Source organism: Euleptes europaea, chromosome 4 (assembly GCF_029931775.1).
Source record: "Euleptes europaea isolate rEulEur1 chromosome 4, rEulEur1.hap1, whole genome shotgun sequence".
In the NCBI taxonomy this organism is placed as follows: Eukaryota; Metazoa; Chordata; class Lepidosauria; order Squamata; family Sphaerodactylidae; genus Euleptes; species Euleptes europaea.
In genome coordinates, this window is record NC_079315.1 from 81547737 (window position 1) to 81565496 (window position 17760).

A 17760-nucleotide genomic window follows, 5' to 3' on the forward strand; every position below is an offset into this window, starting at 1 on the left:
AGCTTCCAATGCATACTTACTTGGGAATAAAGTAAGTATGCATTGGAGAGTAATCCCCTCTGGGACTTTCTTCTAAGAGAGGAGAAATTTTTAATGAAAACTTTGAATGCTCAGAATAAAACATCCTTACAAACTTTACAGAACTGCTAATTTCATCCAGCCCTGATGAAGAGGACGGGAAACCATTTGTGGACTGTCAGAACTTAGTTCATGAGCAGCAAAGCATGCACATTAAATAGACCTGTTTATACATATGGATTATTTGTTTACATAATACTTTTAGGTGCCAGTTGACAGGCAAACCATTGTGTGCATTAGTGAAAGAAATGGCCTATGGTTCGTTTAATGGATTTTTTAAAATGAAAGAGTAAATGAACCTACCAATAGATTTCCCGCCCCCTCAAAATGGTCACTAATTTTTAACCCATTTAAGCAGCTATCTCCAGTATATCAAGATCTGGGAAGGCTATTGGGACACAGAAAACACAAAGAGAGGAATGCAAATCCTAGAAAACTGATATTCTTTCACAGTGTATTCCTCACTATGGTAACCATCTCCAGTGCACCATTTCCTTTATATAGGTCAGTGGTTCCCAAAGTGGGCAGTACCCCCCTCCTGGGGTGGTGGGATTACCTAGGGGGGCACTAAGAGGCAAAGGGGCAGCAAGGGGCACTAGAGGTGGGCCCCTTCAACTGTGTTGTTGGATAGGGTAGAGGGCGCTGGGGTTGAGTCTGTGGAACCAAGGGGGCAGTGGCCTGAAATGTTTTGGAACCACTGATATAGGTGATCTAATAATACCAAAAGGGAGAGTGCAGCCAAGAAATCAGAAGGCGATTGAGATTGGGAAGGGCAGCCATGAAGGAGATAGAAAAGATTCTGAAGTGTAAGGATGTGTCACTGGCCACCAAGATTAAGTTAATTCATGCCATCGTATTCTCAGTTACTATGTATGGGTGTGAAAGATGGACAATGAAGAAAGATGACAGGAATGAAGTAGACTCCTTTGAAATGTGGTGTTGGAGGAGAGTGTTATGGATACTGTGGACTGCCAAAAAAAACGAATCAGTGGGTTATAGATCAAATCAAGCCTGAACTGACCCTAGAAGCTAAAATGACTAAACAGAGGCTGTCGTATTTTGGTCACATCATGAGAAGACAAGAGTCACTGGAAAAGACAGTCATGCTAGGAAAAGTTGAGGGCAGCAGGAAAAGAGGAAGACCCAACAAGAGATGGATTGACTCAATAAAGGAAGCCACGGCCTTCAATTTGCAAGATCTGAGCAAGGCTGTCAAAGATAGGACATTTTGGAGGACTTTCATTCATAGGGTAGCCATGACTTAACACACACAATAAGACTTAGTATAGTTGGAAGTAGAGGGAACAAGCAAAATCGTTTTCTACCCTAGAAGAACCCTCTCCAAACTATTTTTAAAGAAATCCAGCCAAGATTTGCACTAACGGGAGAACCAAACCGAGGCATTCTCCTGCCTCCATCCGCTCACTAGGTCTGCCTTGGAGGTGGTGCTCACCCCTCCCTGGATTCCCAACTCATGCGGTTTTGAATCCGTTCAACTGCTGGGGGCCGCTCATCGTAATGCAACACGCTGTCCTGAACTATCCAGCAGAGCCCCCTCCCCCTCCGCTCCTGCTCCAACCAGGCGGCGATGCTCTGGGGGCGTCCCTGCGCATCAGCTGTTTGGCGCTCTGGCTGCGGGCAGCCCGTGCTCGTTTGCCAGCTGAGAGGCGCGGCTCTCCTTTCCAAGCTGCTCGGCTGTGGATTCCCGGGTTGTGAAACGCCTTCCTCGACGGGAGGGCGGCTTTTCCTCCACGCCGAGAGTCAAGGCAGGAAGCGCAGCCTGAGAGGGCGCGGCTCCCTTACACAGTGGCGTAGCGTGGGGGGTGCAGGGGGGGCCGGCCGCACCGGGCGCAACATCTGGGGGGGCGCACTCGCAGCTCTCTGCCCCTGCCTGGCTCACTCACTCACTCTCTCTCACTGCAGTGAAGACGTCTTCCAACCATTCATAAGCCGCGGTATCCAAAAAACCCTTTCAAAGCGGTGTTTTTTGTATAACATTTTCAAACTCTCAGCAGGCCTCCAGGGGGCGGGAAAGCCGCGGCCCCGCTCCCCAACTCACGGCAGGGCCGCCTCAGGCATTAATCTCCCTCCCCCTCGCCGCTGAGGCAGGGCCGCACGGCGGAGCCCACAGCGTCGGCCTCACCCGGCCCAGCCCACCTTGGGGGTGGGACTCAGCAGCTCCTCCCTGCCGGGCCAGCGGAAGGGGGGGGAGTTTCAGAGGAGGCTGGAGGGCGGCGGCCGTCTTGTTTGTGGCGAGCAGAGGCGGCGGGGAAGGAGGGGTGGGGGGCGAAGGCGAGACAAAGCTGAAGGGCGCGGGGCGGCGCTGGGCCCTGAGAGAGGCGCCGGTCCCGCGAGGGCCGTCCCACCGGCCCGGGAGCGCCGCCTGCAACAGGTTCCTGGGCACGCGAGGCCGCCGCACTCCTCCAGGCCTCGGCCGTTGGTCTCCGCCTCGGTCCCGGGTGGTGGGAGCCGGCGCCACCCGCCTCAATGCGGTTCGGGGCGAAGATGATGCCGGTAAGTGGCCTCTGGGTTGCCATAAGTCGGCTGCGACTTGACGGCACTTTACACACACACACACACATTGTTAGAGAAACCACTTGTGGATTAGAATTTGATGCTTAGTGAGAATTGCCTCCTGGACTTTTCTTTTTCAAACTCATCTTCCACTTATTACTAATTGGTGAATTTGAATTGTATACAGTTAATTTAGTTTTGCAGCATGGGCCAATTTACTATACATCTTTGCCTCCTGTGGCCAGGATGTGCACAGAGGTGTATAGCAAGCATCATATCAGTAAACAGTAAATATATGTTTTGGGCATATGAAAATGAATGGGGGGGGGTACATGAAGTCCCAAAAGGAAGCCAGTGGCTGCTTTCCACCTAAACAACACAGGAGGAGTATGGCCCAAAGACAAGCAGGCATAAGGTTTGTATTGCATCTTCCAAACACCTCTTAAACACAAATTATTAAGTACAGAGGTATTTGCAAGTCCCACAGCTGCTTGGTATACCGAAGGCCCCAGGTTCAGTCATTTTACTTTAATTACATCAGCACAAACAATACATGTGCTTAGGGGGTAAGGGTTTCTTTAACTAATCTAGTGGAAGAGACTCGAGTGCTAAAATCCACGGGTTAGGGGGCGCAAATTACTTGCCTTGCCCCGGGTGCTGACAACCCACGCTACGCCACTGCCCTTACACCGACTGCACAGAGAGGCCGGAGCCACACAGGCGCGCTGGGGGTCTTTCTTCCCCCGTACAGCTCGTCTGCAAGCGAGCGGGCAGCGGGCGAGCCGCCTTCGCCTTCCTGCAGGGACCGCGGAGGGGCAGCGAGCGGCGTTCGGCGCGCCTCCTGCTGAAGGCATCCCCAGGACGGTCTGGTCCACAACACGATATTTGATCTTTGATCCTGCCTGCAGTCTTTTACGCAGTGCAGAGAAACTGATCGTGGTTCGGGAAAGATCGCATTTTTCTATGAGATCTTGACTTTTCTTCATCCCCCTTTTTGTCTTACACTATATTTTCCTAGACTTTGTTGTTAAAAAAAAAAAACCCAGCTGTTAACATGGGGAAGGTGAAGAGTTTGACAATAAGCTTGGACTATCTTAATGACAGCAATGTCTATTCGAGGGGGGACACAGTCTCCGGAAGGGTGCATTTAGAAGTTACCGAAGAAATTACAGTCACCTCGCTTAAAATACATTCAAAAGGACTTGCAAACGTACGCTGGACTGAATCGAGAAGTGGCGACACTTCCGACGATAGTTACTGGGCAACGGAAAAATATTTCAAGCATAAGGATATCTTGTTTGGGCAGGAAAGAGGTAAGGCTGACTTTGAATCAATCGCTCTAACATATTTGAACCATTTCCCATGGCAAACGGCATTTCTTTCTTTCTTTCTTTCTTTCTTTCTTTCTTTCTTTCTTTCTTTCTTTCTTTCTTTCTTTCTTTCTTTCTTTCTTTTACTGCAGTCTGGATGATTATGCATAGCGATCCTAAACAGATTTCCTTAAAAGCCAATCCTACTGGATACAATCAGACTTCCTCCCTAATAAGGATATTTAAGATTGCAGCTGTGGGGAGAAATGAAAGCAGGAGTGAACCAAACTGTAGCCATTAAATTGTCTCTGACTATTGTGAACGTTGAATATAGCCACATATTCAACTATAATTCTGCTTTTAAGGTGCTGAACCGTGTTTGCCATTCTTGTCAGAACACAGTTAAGGATGAACAGGTTACTCTGGTTTCTAAATTAATGAGGAAACAAGCCAAAAGTTTATGCTGTTAAAGGAAATAGCAAAGTCTATGCTGATAAAGGAAATAGCAGTTGCCAGCTATCATTGTGCAGGGGAAGGCAGCATGATGTAACCTGATCTCATCATATCTCGGAAGCTAAGCAGGGTCGGCCCTGGTTAATATTTGGAAGGGAGACAGCCAAGGAATACCAGGGCTGCTAAGCAGAGGAAGGCACTGGTAAAGCACCTCTGTAGTCTCTTGCCTTGAAAACCCCATAAGAGGTCGCCATAAGTCAGCTGCAACCTGACAGCCCTTTACACACACAACTATCATTGTCAGTGTATTCTGCAAGGTTTCTGTTAAACAACTGCATAGTTGTTTGTATCTGACTATAAAACCTTGTCGTTCCCGTTTATTCAGAGTGAGACTCCTCTGATGTCAGCTGGACACTGTTAACAGAAACGACAGCATCTGGCAACCCATGTGTTGCAAAAAGTCCACATAAGGCTTTAATGTCATTGGCAAAACAAGGATCATTTCCAACCATTTAGAATATGAGTCAACCACTATAAAAAAAAAAAAAAAAAAACCTCTGGCCCTGAGCTGGGCCAGTAAAATCATTATGAAGCTCCAACCATGGGGTTTTTGTTGACTCCCATGGGTGCACTGGAGCATGTGGTGGAGCTGGCCTTGTGGCCTGACACTCATCACACCTTTTGACCCAGTCTTCCCCCTCAACATCTGACTTGGCCCACCACACACAACTGCACGCATGAGCATTCATCCATACTATGCCAGAGTGCCAATATGCAATGCCTCCAAAACATGATGCATCAAACTTTTAAAGATAACAACTCTATTTCCGCAAGGAGGCAACCCTTATGCACTGATAATTCATGTTGTCTTGACACAAATGGTGTGACTTTTTCCTCAAGCTTCCCTACTGGCCATCCCCCCACATCCAGTTAAGAACATGAACTGGGTCCTTGGATGACATAGTTCCAATATCAGATGCATGAAGGGGTGGCTCAGGTAAGGACTCTAACAACAAAACCTCCAAAGGAGGAGGAGGATCCACTTCAGCTGAAGAAATACTTGTGAAGAAATATATGAATCTGAACATGAAACTTCAGTCGTGAGTGACATCCCACCAAGTTTCAGTAATGCTGATTAGGTCAAAATCCCTTTCCGGTATTGGGGCTTTGAGTTCCTCCTGGGTGCCAGTGTGTATTTCTTCAGAAGTATACACATCCTTGACATATAATGCTACTCCTCCCCCTTCCTTATCTGTCTGTCCCTTTAAAACAAGTTGTACCCCTCTCTTGTAATACAATGACTGAGGTCTTACCTCTGCTCAAATTTGGCCCTGTTTGCCTGTTTAAATTCAAGAGCACACCATCGTTATGGGCATCACCAATGTGTATGCTCAAAAAGTCATTGTATTCATTACTATAATATTTAGAATATGTTGCTTAACTCTGGAATTGTCTCCTTTGAGGATATTGCCAATTATAAAGAATTGAACAACATGCCTTATTTTAGTTGTTTGATAATTTCAAAATACCCTTCACAGGACAAGGAAGTTTTATATTGAATTCATAAATCCTCAGCCTTAAGTACACAGCATTGGTTTTAATGGTACATATATTAAATAAAGCGCTGTGGATCAGTGTTATTTTTTAGTGCTGCAGCTAAGTAAATAATATAATATTTAAAAATTAATCTAGCATAGAAAGCATATTGGGGCATCAGTTAAAAGATCCCCCCCTTGAAACAATACAGCCTTGTCTTTGACCTTATAATCTAAATTTAGGCCATAGAGGAGACAACAGGAGGAAAAGGAGAAAGGACAGAGACAAGGGTGATTGAGATGAATACTAAATACTGAATTTAGAAATATAGAAAGAACTGTCACAGAGACTAGACAAACTTCTTGGTGATTAACCACAGTCCAGTTACAAGGATAAAAAGGGTTCAGGTCACTGGAACAACACAAATGAGGGTGTGGTGTGCAGTTTTTGCCCACCCCTTTATTAATCCCACCCTAGTCCCTTTTGGTGTTTAAAGCAGCCTGCGTAATGCATGATGATATGCGTTTAATATTCAGAGGTGGAATACCATATTGGGTTTTTCCCTCCTAGATGATAATGCCAGCATGGTATAGTGGTTAAATGTGGCAGACTCTAATCTGGAGGAGCGGGTTTGTTTCCCCGCTCCTCCACATGCAGCCTGATGGGTGACCCTGAGCTAGTCATACTTCTCTCAGAATTCTCTCAGCCCCACCTACCTCACAAGGTGTCTGTTGTGGGGAGGGGAAGGGAAGGTGATTGTAAGCTGCTTTGATACTCCTTATGTGTGTGTGTGTTAAGTGCTGTCAAGTCGCTTCCGACTCATGGCGACCCTTTGAATCAATGTCCTCCTTAAAGGTAAAGTGTGGTATAAAAATCAGTTGTTGTTCTTTTTCTTTTCAATGAAGGTAACCACATCATTCATTCAGGATGGCATGAATATGCATTCAGCTTTCAGCTTCCACAGGTGTGAGTATACGCTTGATGTTTTGTGACAGAGTAGACTGACAGTAAATCCATAGATGGAAAGTTCGTACATTAAGATATGGGGGCAGAGAGTAAAAACCCTTTTCAGTGGTCACAAAGATTGCGCTAGAATATGCTACAGGGGGCATCTTCCTAATAAACTATTAAAAAGAGGTTGCTTTTATTCATCTCATGAGACATTGGGGCCACCTATAGCCCTCCTGTCAATCATGCCCTTTGCCCAGACATCTGATCAGCATCATGACTTATTTTGCTCCTTACAAATGGGAGGAATTGATCATTAGTCCTTTTAGAGCTGCTGGCATGGCTTGCTGCTGAATTGAGGTTGCACAGAGCTGTGTAGCTGATGCTACAAGTTGAACTGCGATAGATAGATAGATAGATAGATAGATAGATAGATAGATAGATAGATAGATAGATAGATAGATAGATAGATAGATAGATAGATAGATAGATAGATAGATAGATACACACACACACACTGGACATTTAAATATTATGGACCAAACACATTCTACCTCTCCTGATTTACTCCAGAGACTAGCCTTTTTGAGGTTACTCATAGGAACAGAAGCTGTGTTAACTGATGAGCCTTGTCGGTAAACAGAATCTAGAGGGTATGTCTGAAACTAAAAGTGGATTTTACAGTTTATATCATTGTAGCAATTTATAGAAATGTAATATTCAAACAAAAATTGGTTATCTTCATTGTCCTATGTTCTAGAAAGGGGATGGGATTAATGATCAAGGATCAGTACCATCCACTGTACTTTTGGTAGTTTATTTTTAATTATTATGTTTCTTATAGGCACAGCTATGATGACAGCTGATACTGATATTCTGATATTATGAAATCAGTAAGGCCTTATTGCTGTTTTTGTCTAATGGTACTGAAAGGCAGCTTTATTTTCAAACTCCTGTTCATATCTATAACCTATTACTGTTAAGAAAAAGTCAGATACTGCAGGAACTGAAGGAGCATTTCTTACAGGTGTTGCCTCAGACCTCGAAAAACTTCTGTAAAGGAATAGCCTTGCTGACATCAATATGTTCCTATATAGAAATTGGAGGTCAACTATGTTAAAGCAATTAGTTGGCCTCATCTTGTTTTAATGCTTTGCTTGTAACCTATTTCCTGATTTTAAAAGTGACCTAAGACAAAAGGATCACTTGGCCTGATCCATGACCTAATTAAGCAAGCTGGAATGCTTAGATTTCATCCTGTTTTGTGACCATTTCCTCTCAATGGGACTAAATGTTGTAAATCAAGCATTTTGGTTGACTGGGCTATGAGCTGGGTTACTGTATTCTTGTAACATATTACGGTGCAAATCCAGAACAAATATGGTCATATTCTGTAGTTCTGCTGAGCAAATAATTTTTAACTACAGAGATATTTCTTCCAAACAAATTGAACATAAAAATCCTACAACCAAACTATGCTTGATTATATAATGATACATTAACAGTACAGTACAATGTTCTTACCCAGACGGAGTGTATATTTATGTTAAATGACAAAGGTGATAAAAGATTTATTCGGTTTTGACCTTTGTGTTCCGCACAGATCACTCCCTACCTCATTTGAAGGCATTCATGGCAGTGTGCGTTATTGGGTAGAAGCAAAATTGCACAGGTCTTGGCATCTACCAGTAAAATCAAAGAAGGAATTTACGGTTGTTGAACATATAGATATCAACACTCCTTCATTACTGGTAAGAATTGACAGAATGACTCATTCTTTGTTTTTGAAATGAAACAATAGCAAAACACGGTCAATGAAATAACAAAAAATGTCATAACAGTAGTTAAGTACAATGAAGTATTTGAAGTATAAGAATATGATGTGCTCTTTTGGAGTTCCGGGGAAATGGCAATCTGATTTGGCGGCACTTCTGAATGCTCTGTTGCTTATCTAGCTGTGGGACATTTGGAAAGAGAAACGTTAGTGGGAAAGGATCGATTAAGGTCCTTTCACCTCTCCTGCATAATGGAGACCTAATTTGACAGGTGAAGCCTTTCCCGGGCTTCTGATTTCATCTAGAATGACTAGGTAATGCTGGCAAACTGCCAATAAGATCCCCCTCCCCAACTTTTTTGTTGTATTTTTCTTTATATTTTCCTTCAGATTAAAAAAAAATCCTTTCTTCTCTGATAACTGACGATTTGGCTGAGGCAACCTTTTGCTTTGTTATTAGAGCGCTGTGTTCGGGGAGAACCTCTGTAATCTCTTGCCACAGATAACGAGCGATAATGAATATAGACACTTTCTGAGATAACCTTGGAAATTTATAGGTCCTTTCAAACTCAGTGGGATTTAATTCAAATAAACGTGTATAGGCTTGGATTGTATATTAGTTTACAGTTGCCTAAATCTGCATAAAACTGAGAACATCAATGTAATTAGACTGTCAACTAGGTTGTCAATTAAGCCATTGCCATTCTTTCCTATTCAAGCAAACATACTTGTTTTCATTGCAATAAAATAAACATGGTTAGGATCAGGCTGTAAATATTTGTACAGTGCAGTTGTTAGCCCTTTTAATGCAATGAGGTTAAGCCTAAATTAAAGTAATACTGGTTTTTCAAAAGTAATGCACAGATTATTGGGAAAGGTGCCCTAGAAGATGGTTTCCTTTTAGATGGAGTTTGAAGAAGGATTAATGGAGAACTCATCCCCTTTACTCATAAAAATAATCTGATCTCTGTAAAAGAAAGTCTGGTGGTATCACTGTTGAATCTGGAGGTATCACTTAACAGTAATACAAGTTCTCTTCCAGATACGGTTGTAGCTGTAAGATAGCTGTCAGTTCTTCTTGTATCAGTGTTGATCACTGGTAGTACAGCAATGCAGTCCAAAACACAGTTATACCCTACTAAGTCGATTGAAGGGTGTGGCTGCTTACGATTGCACTGCAAATGTACTAGGAGGATGAACTGGGATAGGATGGGGGAACTAGCGCAAAAAACCCTCACCGACCATCATTCCAAACTCTCATGCTAACAGAAACCTCTTTTACAAGATGCTTTCTATTTTCATGCCTGGATTTATGCTGAACGTTGCCAAAGATGCTATCATTTGAACACATCTGTTGAAAAGCTGTAGAGCAATGTGATTTTGTACTGAACTAAAAATGTAATTGTAAGTATATCTGTTCTGTTTTTCTTTTAGACACCCCAAGCAGGAACAAAAGAAAAGACTGTGGGTTACTGGTTTTTTGCCTCAGGCCCAATATCCTTAAGAGCCAAAATCGAAAGGCAGGGCTTTACCCCAGGTGTGCAAAACAAGTTCGTGTGGAAAAGTTTTTTGTTTTGGAACAAAGCAGCCTTGCGGACATTCTGAATTAAGTAAAACAGAGAGCCTGTGACTGCTAGTTAATAGCCATGTTACCATTACATCTATATATGCTACATTCAGCTTATAATTAAGCTCCGCATATGGGATAGTTCCGCTCCTTTGCAATTGGTGTGAGTTCTGCCATGAGATTGCATGTGTTAAAGGTTGTCTTGTTGGTGCTGGTACTATGAGGTATTCTTACCATTATCCAATTTTGTAAAGATAATATTACTAAACATAATAAAATCTGAATTGTGGGATGCATTCTCCTGTTTCCATCTAATGTGTCTGATATACTGTTTAATTGAAGGTGAACCAATTCAGATCTTTGCAGAGTTTGAGAACCACTCTTCCCGAATGGTGGTACCAAAGGCTGCCATTTATCAAATGCAGACATACTATGCCAATGGAAGAACGAACAAAGAAAATAAACCTGTGGCCAAGCTGCAAGGAGAGTCCCTGTCACCAGGGAAGACAGAAACCTGGAATGGCCAACAGCTGAAAATTCCACCTGTTTCCCCATCAATCCTTGATTGTAAAATAATTCGTGTGGAATATTATCTAATGGTAAGTACTGTGCTTGACTTTTTGAAGATGAATACATAACCACTAATTTTCTTAGTGGGCTTAACAGTCGTTTTGATTCATATTTTAATTGTTTGTTGTCTTTAACTCCTAGGTATATGTTGCTATTCCAGGTGGAATGAAACTCTCCCTTAATTTACCACTTGTCATTGGTACCATACCATTACATACCGTTTGACAGCAGAACATCAAGTGTAAGCAGCCTATGTAGCATGCATTTGCAGTTGTTTTTGGAGCTAGCAAAAACAAGAATGCTGGATTTATTATGCTTCCAGAATGTTTGAAGCTCCCCCCATTCTTCATAAATGGATTATTATTTGCATTTTTCTTATTTTTTTTCTAATGAGAAAATTAAGTTAGGTATACACTAAACGAACACCTGATTCAATAGGACCCCAAAGGATTACATAGGTCCAGATTTGACTTCTATGGATTACAGTTAAAAATCATGACACAGAAATTTGCAGAATTTGCAACTGGCTGAAACAGACTTGAGAACTGAGATCAATGCCAAAGGACTTGTGTGATATCTGGTGGACAGATAAGTAATAACAAGAAATTTCAAGAAACATTATATTCAGAATAAAGGTAGTTTGGTTGCCTAGAGAAGGATCTATAAGAACTTTTTTTTTCAATTTATTTGTGCTTTCAGGCCCACACGTTATGGACACAGTCACAGCTCTCTTGAATTGCAATTTTATTACAGATTGCCAGCAGCACTGATGAACAGTGCTCACTTTGACCCCTTGATATTGGTCTAAATTGTGTAGCAGACCTTTTGTGTGTACATATTCTTGCATAGCTTTCCTAAAGTGGTACCTATGTCTTCCCTTATCCCATCACAAAGAATGTTCCATTACAAGGGTGACAGAATTGTTAGTGAGATAATACTGAAGGGCTCCCAATGCCTACTTGATAGCCAATGCTTCCTTTTCAGTGGTGGCATATTTGGTCTCTGCTGCTTGCAACATGTGGCTGACAAATAGGATGGGCTGTTCCTCTCTTGGGCAAGACTGCTTCAAAACCAGATTTTGATGCATCACTGAAAATGACAAAAGGCCACTCGAAGTCTGGATTTCGGAGGATCGGCTCTTGAGAAAGAGCTGTGTGGCTAGAGTAGAATGCTTGCAGACGCTCCAGGGTCCACTGGATGTACAAAGGACTGTTTTTCTTCAGGCAGTGACAATGGGGCAGCCATGGAAGCAAAGTGGGGTATGAATCAGCTGTAATAAGCCATAATGCCAAGGAAGTGTCTCACTTGCTTCTTAGTGACCAGAACGGGACTCTGTTCCATTGTAGCTGTTTTCTCTGGTAGTAGTTTTTGTCCTCAACCTACCATGAAGCCTAAGTACTTGAGCTTTTGGAACCCCAGCTGGCTTTTCTTATCATCCACTACTTGCTAGGGCTCTCAGTACCTGTTCCAAGTGTTTTACATGGGACAGCCAATCAGGGCTGAAGATTATAATGTCTAGATAGGCCAGAGCATAACCCTGGCACTGAGCTAGCACTTGGTCAACTAGCTGCTGGAAGGTGGCTGCCACCCAATGTAACCTAAAAGGCATTACATTAAACTAGAAGAGCCCTTGAGGGGTGGTGAAGATCAAGAATCCCTTTGGGTTTCCTTTCATACAGCAGTTCAAAGGGCACATAACCAGTGGAGGCCTGCTTCATCTCCTGTTCGGCAAACAGCAGGGGGTCCCAGTAAAAATCCCACTAGTTTGGCTTGTCTTCGGCCAACTTCCAAAGCATCACCTTCAACATTTAATTAAATCTCTCCACCAGCCCATCTGGAATGATAGATGGTGGTGAAGATTTGTTTGATGCCCAATGAGGCACCGTCATTTGTGAGGGAAGACACGAAGGGTGTATCGCAATCCGTTAGGATTTCCTGTGGAAACCGTACCTGTGCGAAGAAGCACACAATTGCTCAAGCAATGCCAGTGGACTGCATATTCTGCAAAGGTATGGCCTCTGGGTATCAGGTGGCATTGCCCATCAGGACTAAAAGGTACTGGAAGCCTTGAGAAGAGTGAGGCAAGGGTCACACAAAGTCCACTGCCACCCTTTCAAACAGAGTGGGGGGTTTGGTTGGTGGTGTGTTGACACATGCTTTATAGAAGGTATGGACTTTTAGCACTAATGTGGGCCAAAATAACTGCATCAGGATCCTTGACAAGGTCGCCTTGGGCCCTTGGTGCCCAGCCCAAAGTTGCATGTGCACCCTAGCAAGCACTTCCTGTCAGTAGAGCCAGGGCATCAGGAGTTGCTGTATTTCAGCACCTCCTTCCTTGCAACACCGAAACCACACTCCTTGGTGTTTTAGGATCTGGGGCCACCTCAGTGCTCTCTGGGCATCCTTAAACACCCCTTCACTCACCACCAATGAGTCCTGCAGGGACTCCAAGGACTTGTCTTCCTGCTGAGCTTGTAAAAATAGGGGGTTCACCTTCCAGGCTTCCTGGGGATTGGCATCCTCCAGGGCAGACAACGTGGCCTCATCCTGGGCGTTAGTGTCCTTGGGGTGCACAATGCGACCCCTTCCTCAGCTTCTTAGTCCACCAGGAGAGTCTCTTCAGGCCCCGTCACTGCTCACAATGCTTGGTGGAAGTTTGGCACATCCAAGCCCAAGAGGATCAGGTATTGGAGGGTCCTGACCTGAGCTAACTCAACCACCTGGGTCTTTTCCTGGTACTGTCCTGGTACTTGTACCACCGGGTGGGTACTCTTCTGTATGATGGTGGAAACATGCTAGGGTGGCCTTTTGTACCACCAGCAAGTCTTTGGATAAAAGCCGAGACCTGATCATTGAGAACGAGCTGCCGCTGTCAAGTAGCACTGTTAGTCGACAGCTTGCCTCTTCTACCACAGCCAGTAGCAGTGGAGGCCAAGCTTGAGTTGTCAAATTGGGTATGGCCACCTCCCATTCCGCATCCCACCACGGCCCATCTCCTCACAGAGGTGGTAAGGGTCTTAGGGCTGGTGGTCCTTCCTGGCTGGGGGAACTTTCTTCTGAGGTGGTGTGTTTAGAGGGGTTCCCTGGGAGTCACTTCAGCCATAGCTCTCCTTGAGGTTGCTGGAGGTCCAGTTAGTCAATTCGTTTTATCTCAGCTGTCCCCAATAAGGAAACCTCAAAAGAGGTGCCTTAGGCTTTGCCACTGAGAAGTTCTCCAGCAGTGTAGGCACTGGATGGCTTGATGCAGGCCACCCAGTACTGGGCGCAGGGTGGGGTAGAATCTGCAGCAGTTGTTCTAGTACGATGTCTTCCACAATGCACTTCTCTCTCTCTCTATTGAGGGCCAGAGCCACCAGGAGGCTGACTTTTGCAAAGATGTCTCAAGGGCCTTCAGGCAATCACCCTTCTGATATACCATGGCCTGGAACTTTTGCCAGTAGGATTCCAACACAGCCTCTTTCAGCTTATTGTAGTCAGCATCCTCCACCTTCAGGAGCACCTTCAGCGCTGCCTGCACCTCACCGGTCAGGAAGGATCCTACAATGAAGGCCTAATGGTCCCTGGGCCATCGTGCAGCCTCAGCAGTGTGCTCGAAGGCCTTGAAATAGGCATCCACATCATCTTCAAGGTCCAAGTTGGCCAACTGAAAGGGGGTGGATCTTACTGTCAGCCCGATGCCTTCCCAATGTGGGAGGGACCCGCCAGTGCCTCCTGTCCTTTGCCCAGCATCTTGCATAACTCTCTTACTAGTGATGCTTGGGCCTCCTGTTGCTGAGCTGTGATGTCCCTCAGCAAATGTGCTTCTTGTTCTTGTTGCTGGGCAGTCACGGCCCTTAGCAACTGGGCTTGTTGTTCAGCCATCCACTAGATGAACTGTGTGAAGTCCGTATTCTGGAGATTTGTATTCTGGAGATTTGTATTCCATCAGGGAGTCTTCCTCTGAGGAGCAACTGGACTCTGCTGGGAGGCCAGTCTGTGTCACACACACCCTCTCTCTCTCACTGGCTGGCTGCGACTTACTTCTCAGCCACTGTAGTGGTCTGGCTGCCCTGTTGCTCTGCTCCTCCCTTCTCCAGCAACAGCCCCCAGCCACATCTTGGTCCCATGGCCTTGCCTTGCAGCCAGGATTCTCTGGGGACTGCTGGCAGCAGACCCAGGATTGCACCTGGCCCTTGAAGCAGGCTGGGTTGTGTTGGAGTCATGCTGCATCATGGCAGCAGCATTGAGCTGTTTTTCTTAGCCTTGCACAGTAAGTAGGGGCAGGCCCAGGACAGTCCAGACGCTGACCCAGTGCAGACATTAATCATGTGAGATATGCCAGCGAAACAGCTAAATGTCCATTTTTCAGCAATACTTTATGAAAATATTGACCCTGTTTATAACAAGTAGTCAAGAGATGATAGACAATTTTATCTGCTTGTCTTCCCACACAACTTGAGGAGCCAATAACAACACTGCTGAGAAACTAGTCTACTCTAGCATAAAACTATAATGCCAGCAGGTTGCAAAAATATTTGCCTATGGTTAGTATCTAAAATCAGTCCCTGCATGCTTACTACTCCCAAAGCTGTCCAACGTCCTTGCTTTCAAAATGAAACAAAGAGGTGGTATGTAAATATATGAATAAAAATAATAAAATTATGTTTAAAAACCAATTTTAGCTTGCCTTTTCTGATTGAATATTTCACTATTCACTACATTTGCACATTTTTGTCAGCTCTGAGGCTAGGCTGTTAGGCAAAGGGCTGGGACAGGGGAAGACAGTAGAAATGGAGGGGAGGTCTAAGAGATCAGGAGGCTGTACAAAGCTTTCTAGTGATCACAAGAAACAACTGGTAGCCAGGTCCTCTGGGCTCATGCACTAGCTTGCAATGGCTTACATCAGGGACACCAGCATAACTTTATTTTTTGTTAACTTATTTTAAGGGAAGAAATCAAAAGAGAGAAAGAGAGAAATGTGTTGATTTAAAACAAAAATCATAGTGGGTCCCAAGTTGTAGGGAGCATCTGAAGAGGGTTAAGACTTTGTTAATCAACACTGTAGACTGTTTTCATGTTTTGGTGTAGTTACAATAGCTAACAAGACAACTTTACTCATAAGAGCACTGGGGGATATTCTTGTCCTATTCACTAATGACAAAATACGCGGATTCCTTCAAAAGAAGAAATCCCTCTAGGGTCCTCATTGTTTTGATCCTATGTGCCCAGATCTGATGGTTTGATCTAGGTTTCATTTCGGCCTATTACAAATTAAGGTTGAAGGAGTGCCACTGCAAAGCTGGCAGCTGGCAAAATCACAAGATCAGAATATGTCATAAAGCACTGAAAAGTGTAAGCAGAGATGTTTTCTCCTATTGTATATCATTCTACCCTACATATTAAGGTCTCCTTGTACAGTTTTCATTTGCTCAGCAAACAGCAAGGGCTGTGTTGCAATGTTTGAGCAGAAGTTGATTGCTATGACCCTTTTGTTCACACAGGAAGTTACACAGTACTGTGTAGCAGTATACAGTAGTTGCGAAGGAATATTAGGTGGATTGCATCACCATAATTCACATATACCACCAAACAGAACTGGAATGTGTGAACAGAATTCAAACAAAACTGGAATGTGTGAACAGAATTCACATGACTTAGTCCAATAAGCATTTCACTGAAATCATCAGCATTGCTAACTTGTGGTGTAGGTAGTGTTGCCAACCTCCAGATGGGGCCTGGAGATCTCCTAGAATTACAACTGACCACCAGACATAATAGATCAGTTCACCTGGAGAAAATGGCTGCTTTTGAGGATGGGATATGGCTTTATATCCCAGTGATGTCCCTCTCCTCCCCAAACACCACCCTCCCCAGACTCCACCCCCAAATCTCTAAAAAAAATTCCAGCCCAGACTTGGCAATCCTAGGTGTCTTCATCACGATACATTTTGCACTGAGCTATGCACATCAATTGTTCAAAAGTGTTTTACCTGACTTGTGACAGTGAGTGTAATGCTCTAAATTCATGAAAACTTATTCTGGAATCAATTGTGTTAGTCTTTAAAGTGCCACTAGACTCTGGTTTTAGTTTTCCCTCACTTCAGATTACAGTGATTAACTATCCACTAAAGACAACAGAGATGTGTCTGCTGTAAGAAGGACAATTCTCCTCCACCGCATTTGTTGTTGCACTGCCTAAGCTTTGAATGTTCTATATTTTTTATTTACGTTATTGATGTTCCACCTTTGTCATGGGGACTCCATGTACTCCATGTACTGACTCACTCAGATGGTGAGTCAGTACAATTTACAAAATGGGACATTCAGTAAACAATGCATTAGAATTTCAGAAGTCTGGAACCACCAAAAGAAACATAGCATAGGTGTTTACATGACACATTTGGAGTACAATCCTGAAGGGGGAGGTAGATCTGCGGTGGCTGTGAGTGGTAGAGCCACGTCAACTCCTCAGAGGCTTCCTGCCCAATACAGGGGGGGAAAGAGATATTTATAAATCGGTTCTTGTAGGCTATCTGGGCTGTGTGACCGTGGTCTTGGTATTTTCTTTCCTGACGATTCGCCAGCAGCTGTGGCAGGCATCTTCAGAGGAGTAACACCGAAGGACAATGTCTCTCAGTGTCAAGTGTGTAGGAAGAGTAATATATAGTCAGAAGGGAGTTGGGTTTGAGCTGAGTCATTGTCCTGCAAAGTATTAAAGGTAATTTGCTAATCATTGTCCTGCAAGTATCAAGATAATGTGCTAATGAGGGAGTGGTATGTTAATGTGGAACCTATGTTTATGTTCAGGACACAGGGTCTTATTCCAAGACACTGAAATACTGGACAATTCTACCATTTTGTCAGATTGCACAGAGAAGCCATTGAAATTCATAAACATCAGCACAACTGTAACAGAAAGGAAGAGAGTTTAAGAATGAATAAGGCTTGGCTTCCTGTCCTGAAAACCCCCAGATTAACAAAGTCTACAGTCCACAATAGCCGTGCGGATTAGCTTTTAGATTCCACATGTT

General features: G+C 44.0%; 1 protein-coding gene across 1 annotated transcript; it reads left to right on the top strand.

Annotated features, from left to right (window-relative positions):
- Window positions 1-3646: 3646 nt before the first annotated feature.
- On the top strand, window positions 3647-10975 carry LOC130476727 (arrestin domain-containing protein 3-like). Its single transcript, XM_056848702.1, has 7 exons — window positions 3647-3905; window positions 6462-6474; window positions 6789-6857; window positions 8443-8590; window positions 10048-10150; window positions 10523-10779; window positions 10892-10975. The coding sequence occupies exons 1-7, from the start codon at window positions 3647-3649 to the stop codon at window positions 10973-10975; spliced, it is 933 nt and encodes a 310-aa protein (XP_056704680.1).
- The last annotated feature ends 6785 nt before the right edge of the window (window positions 10976-17760 follow it).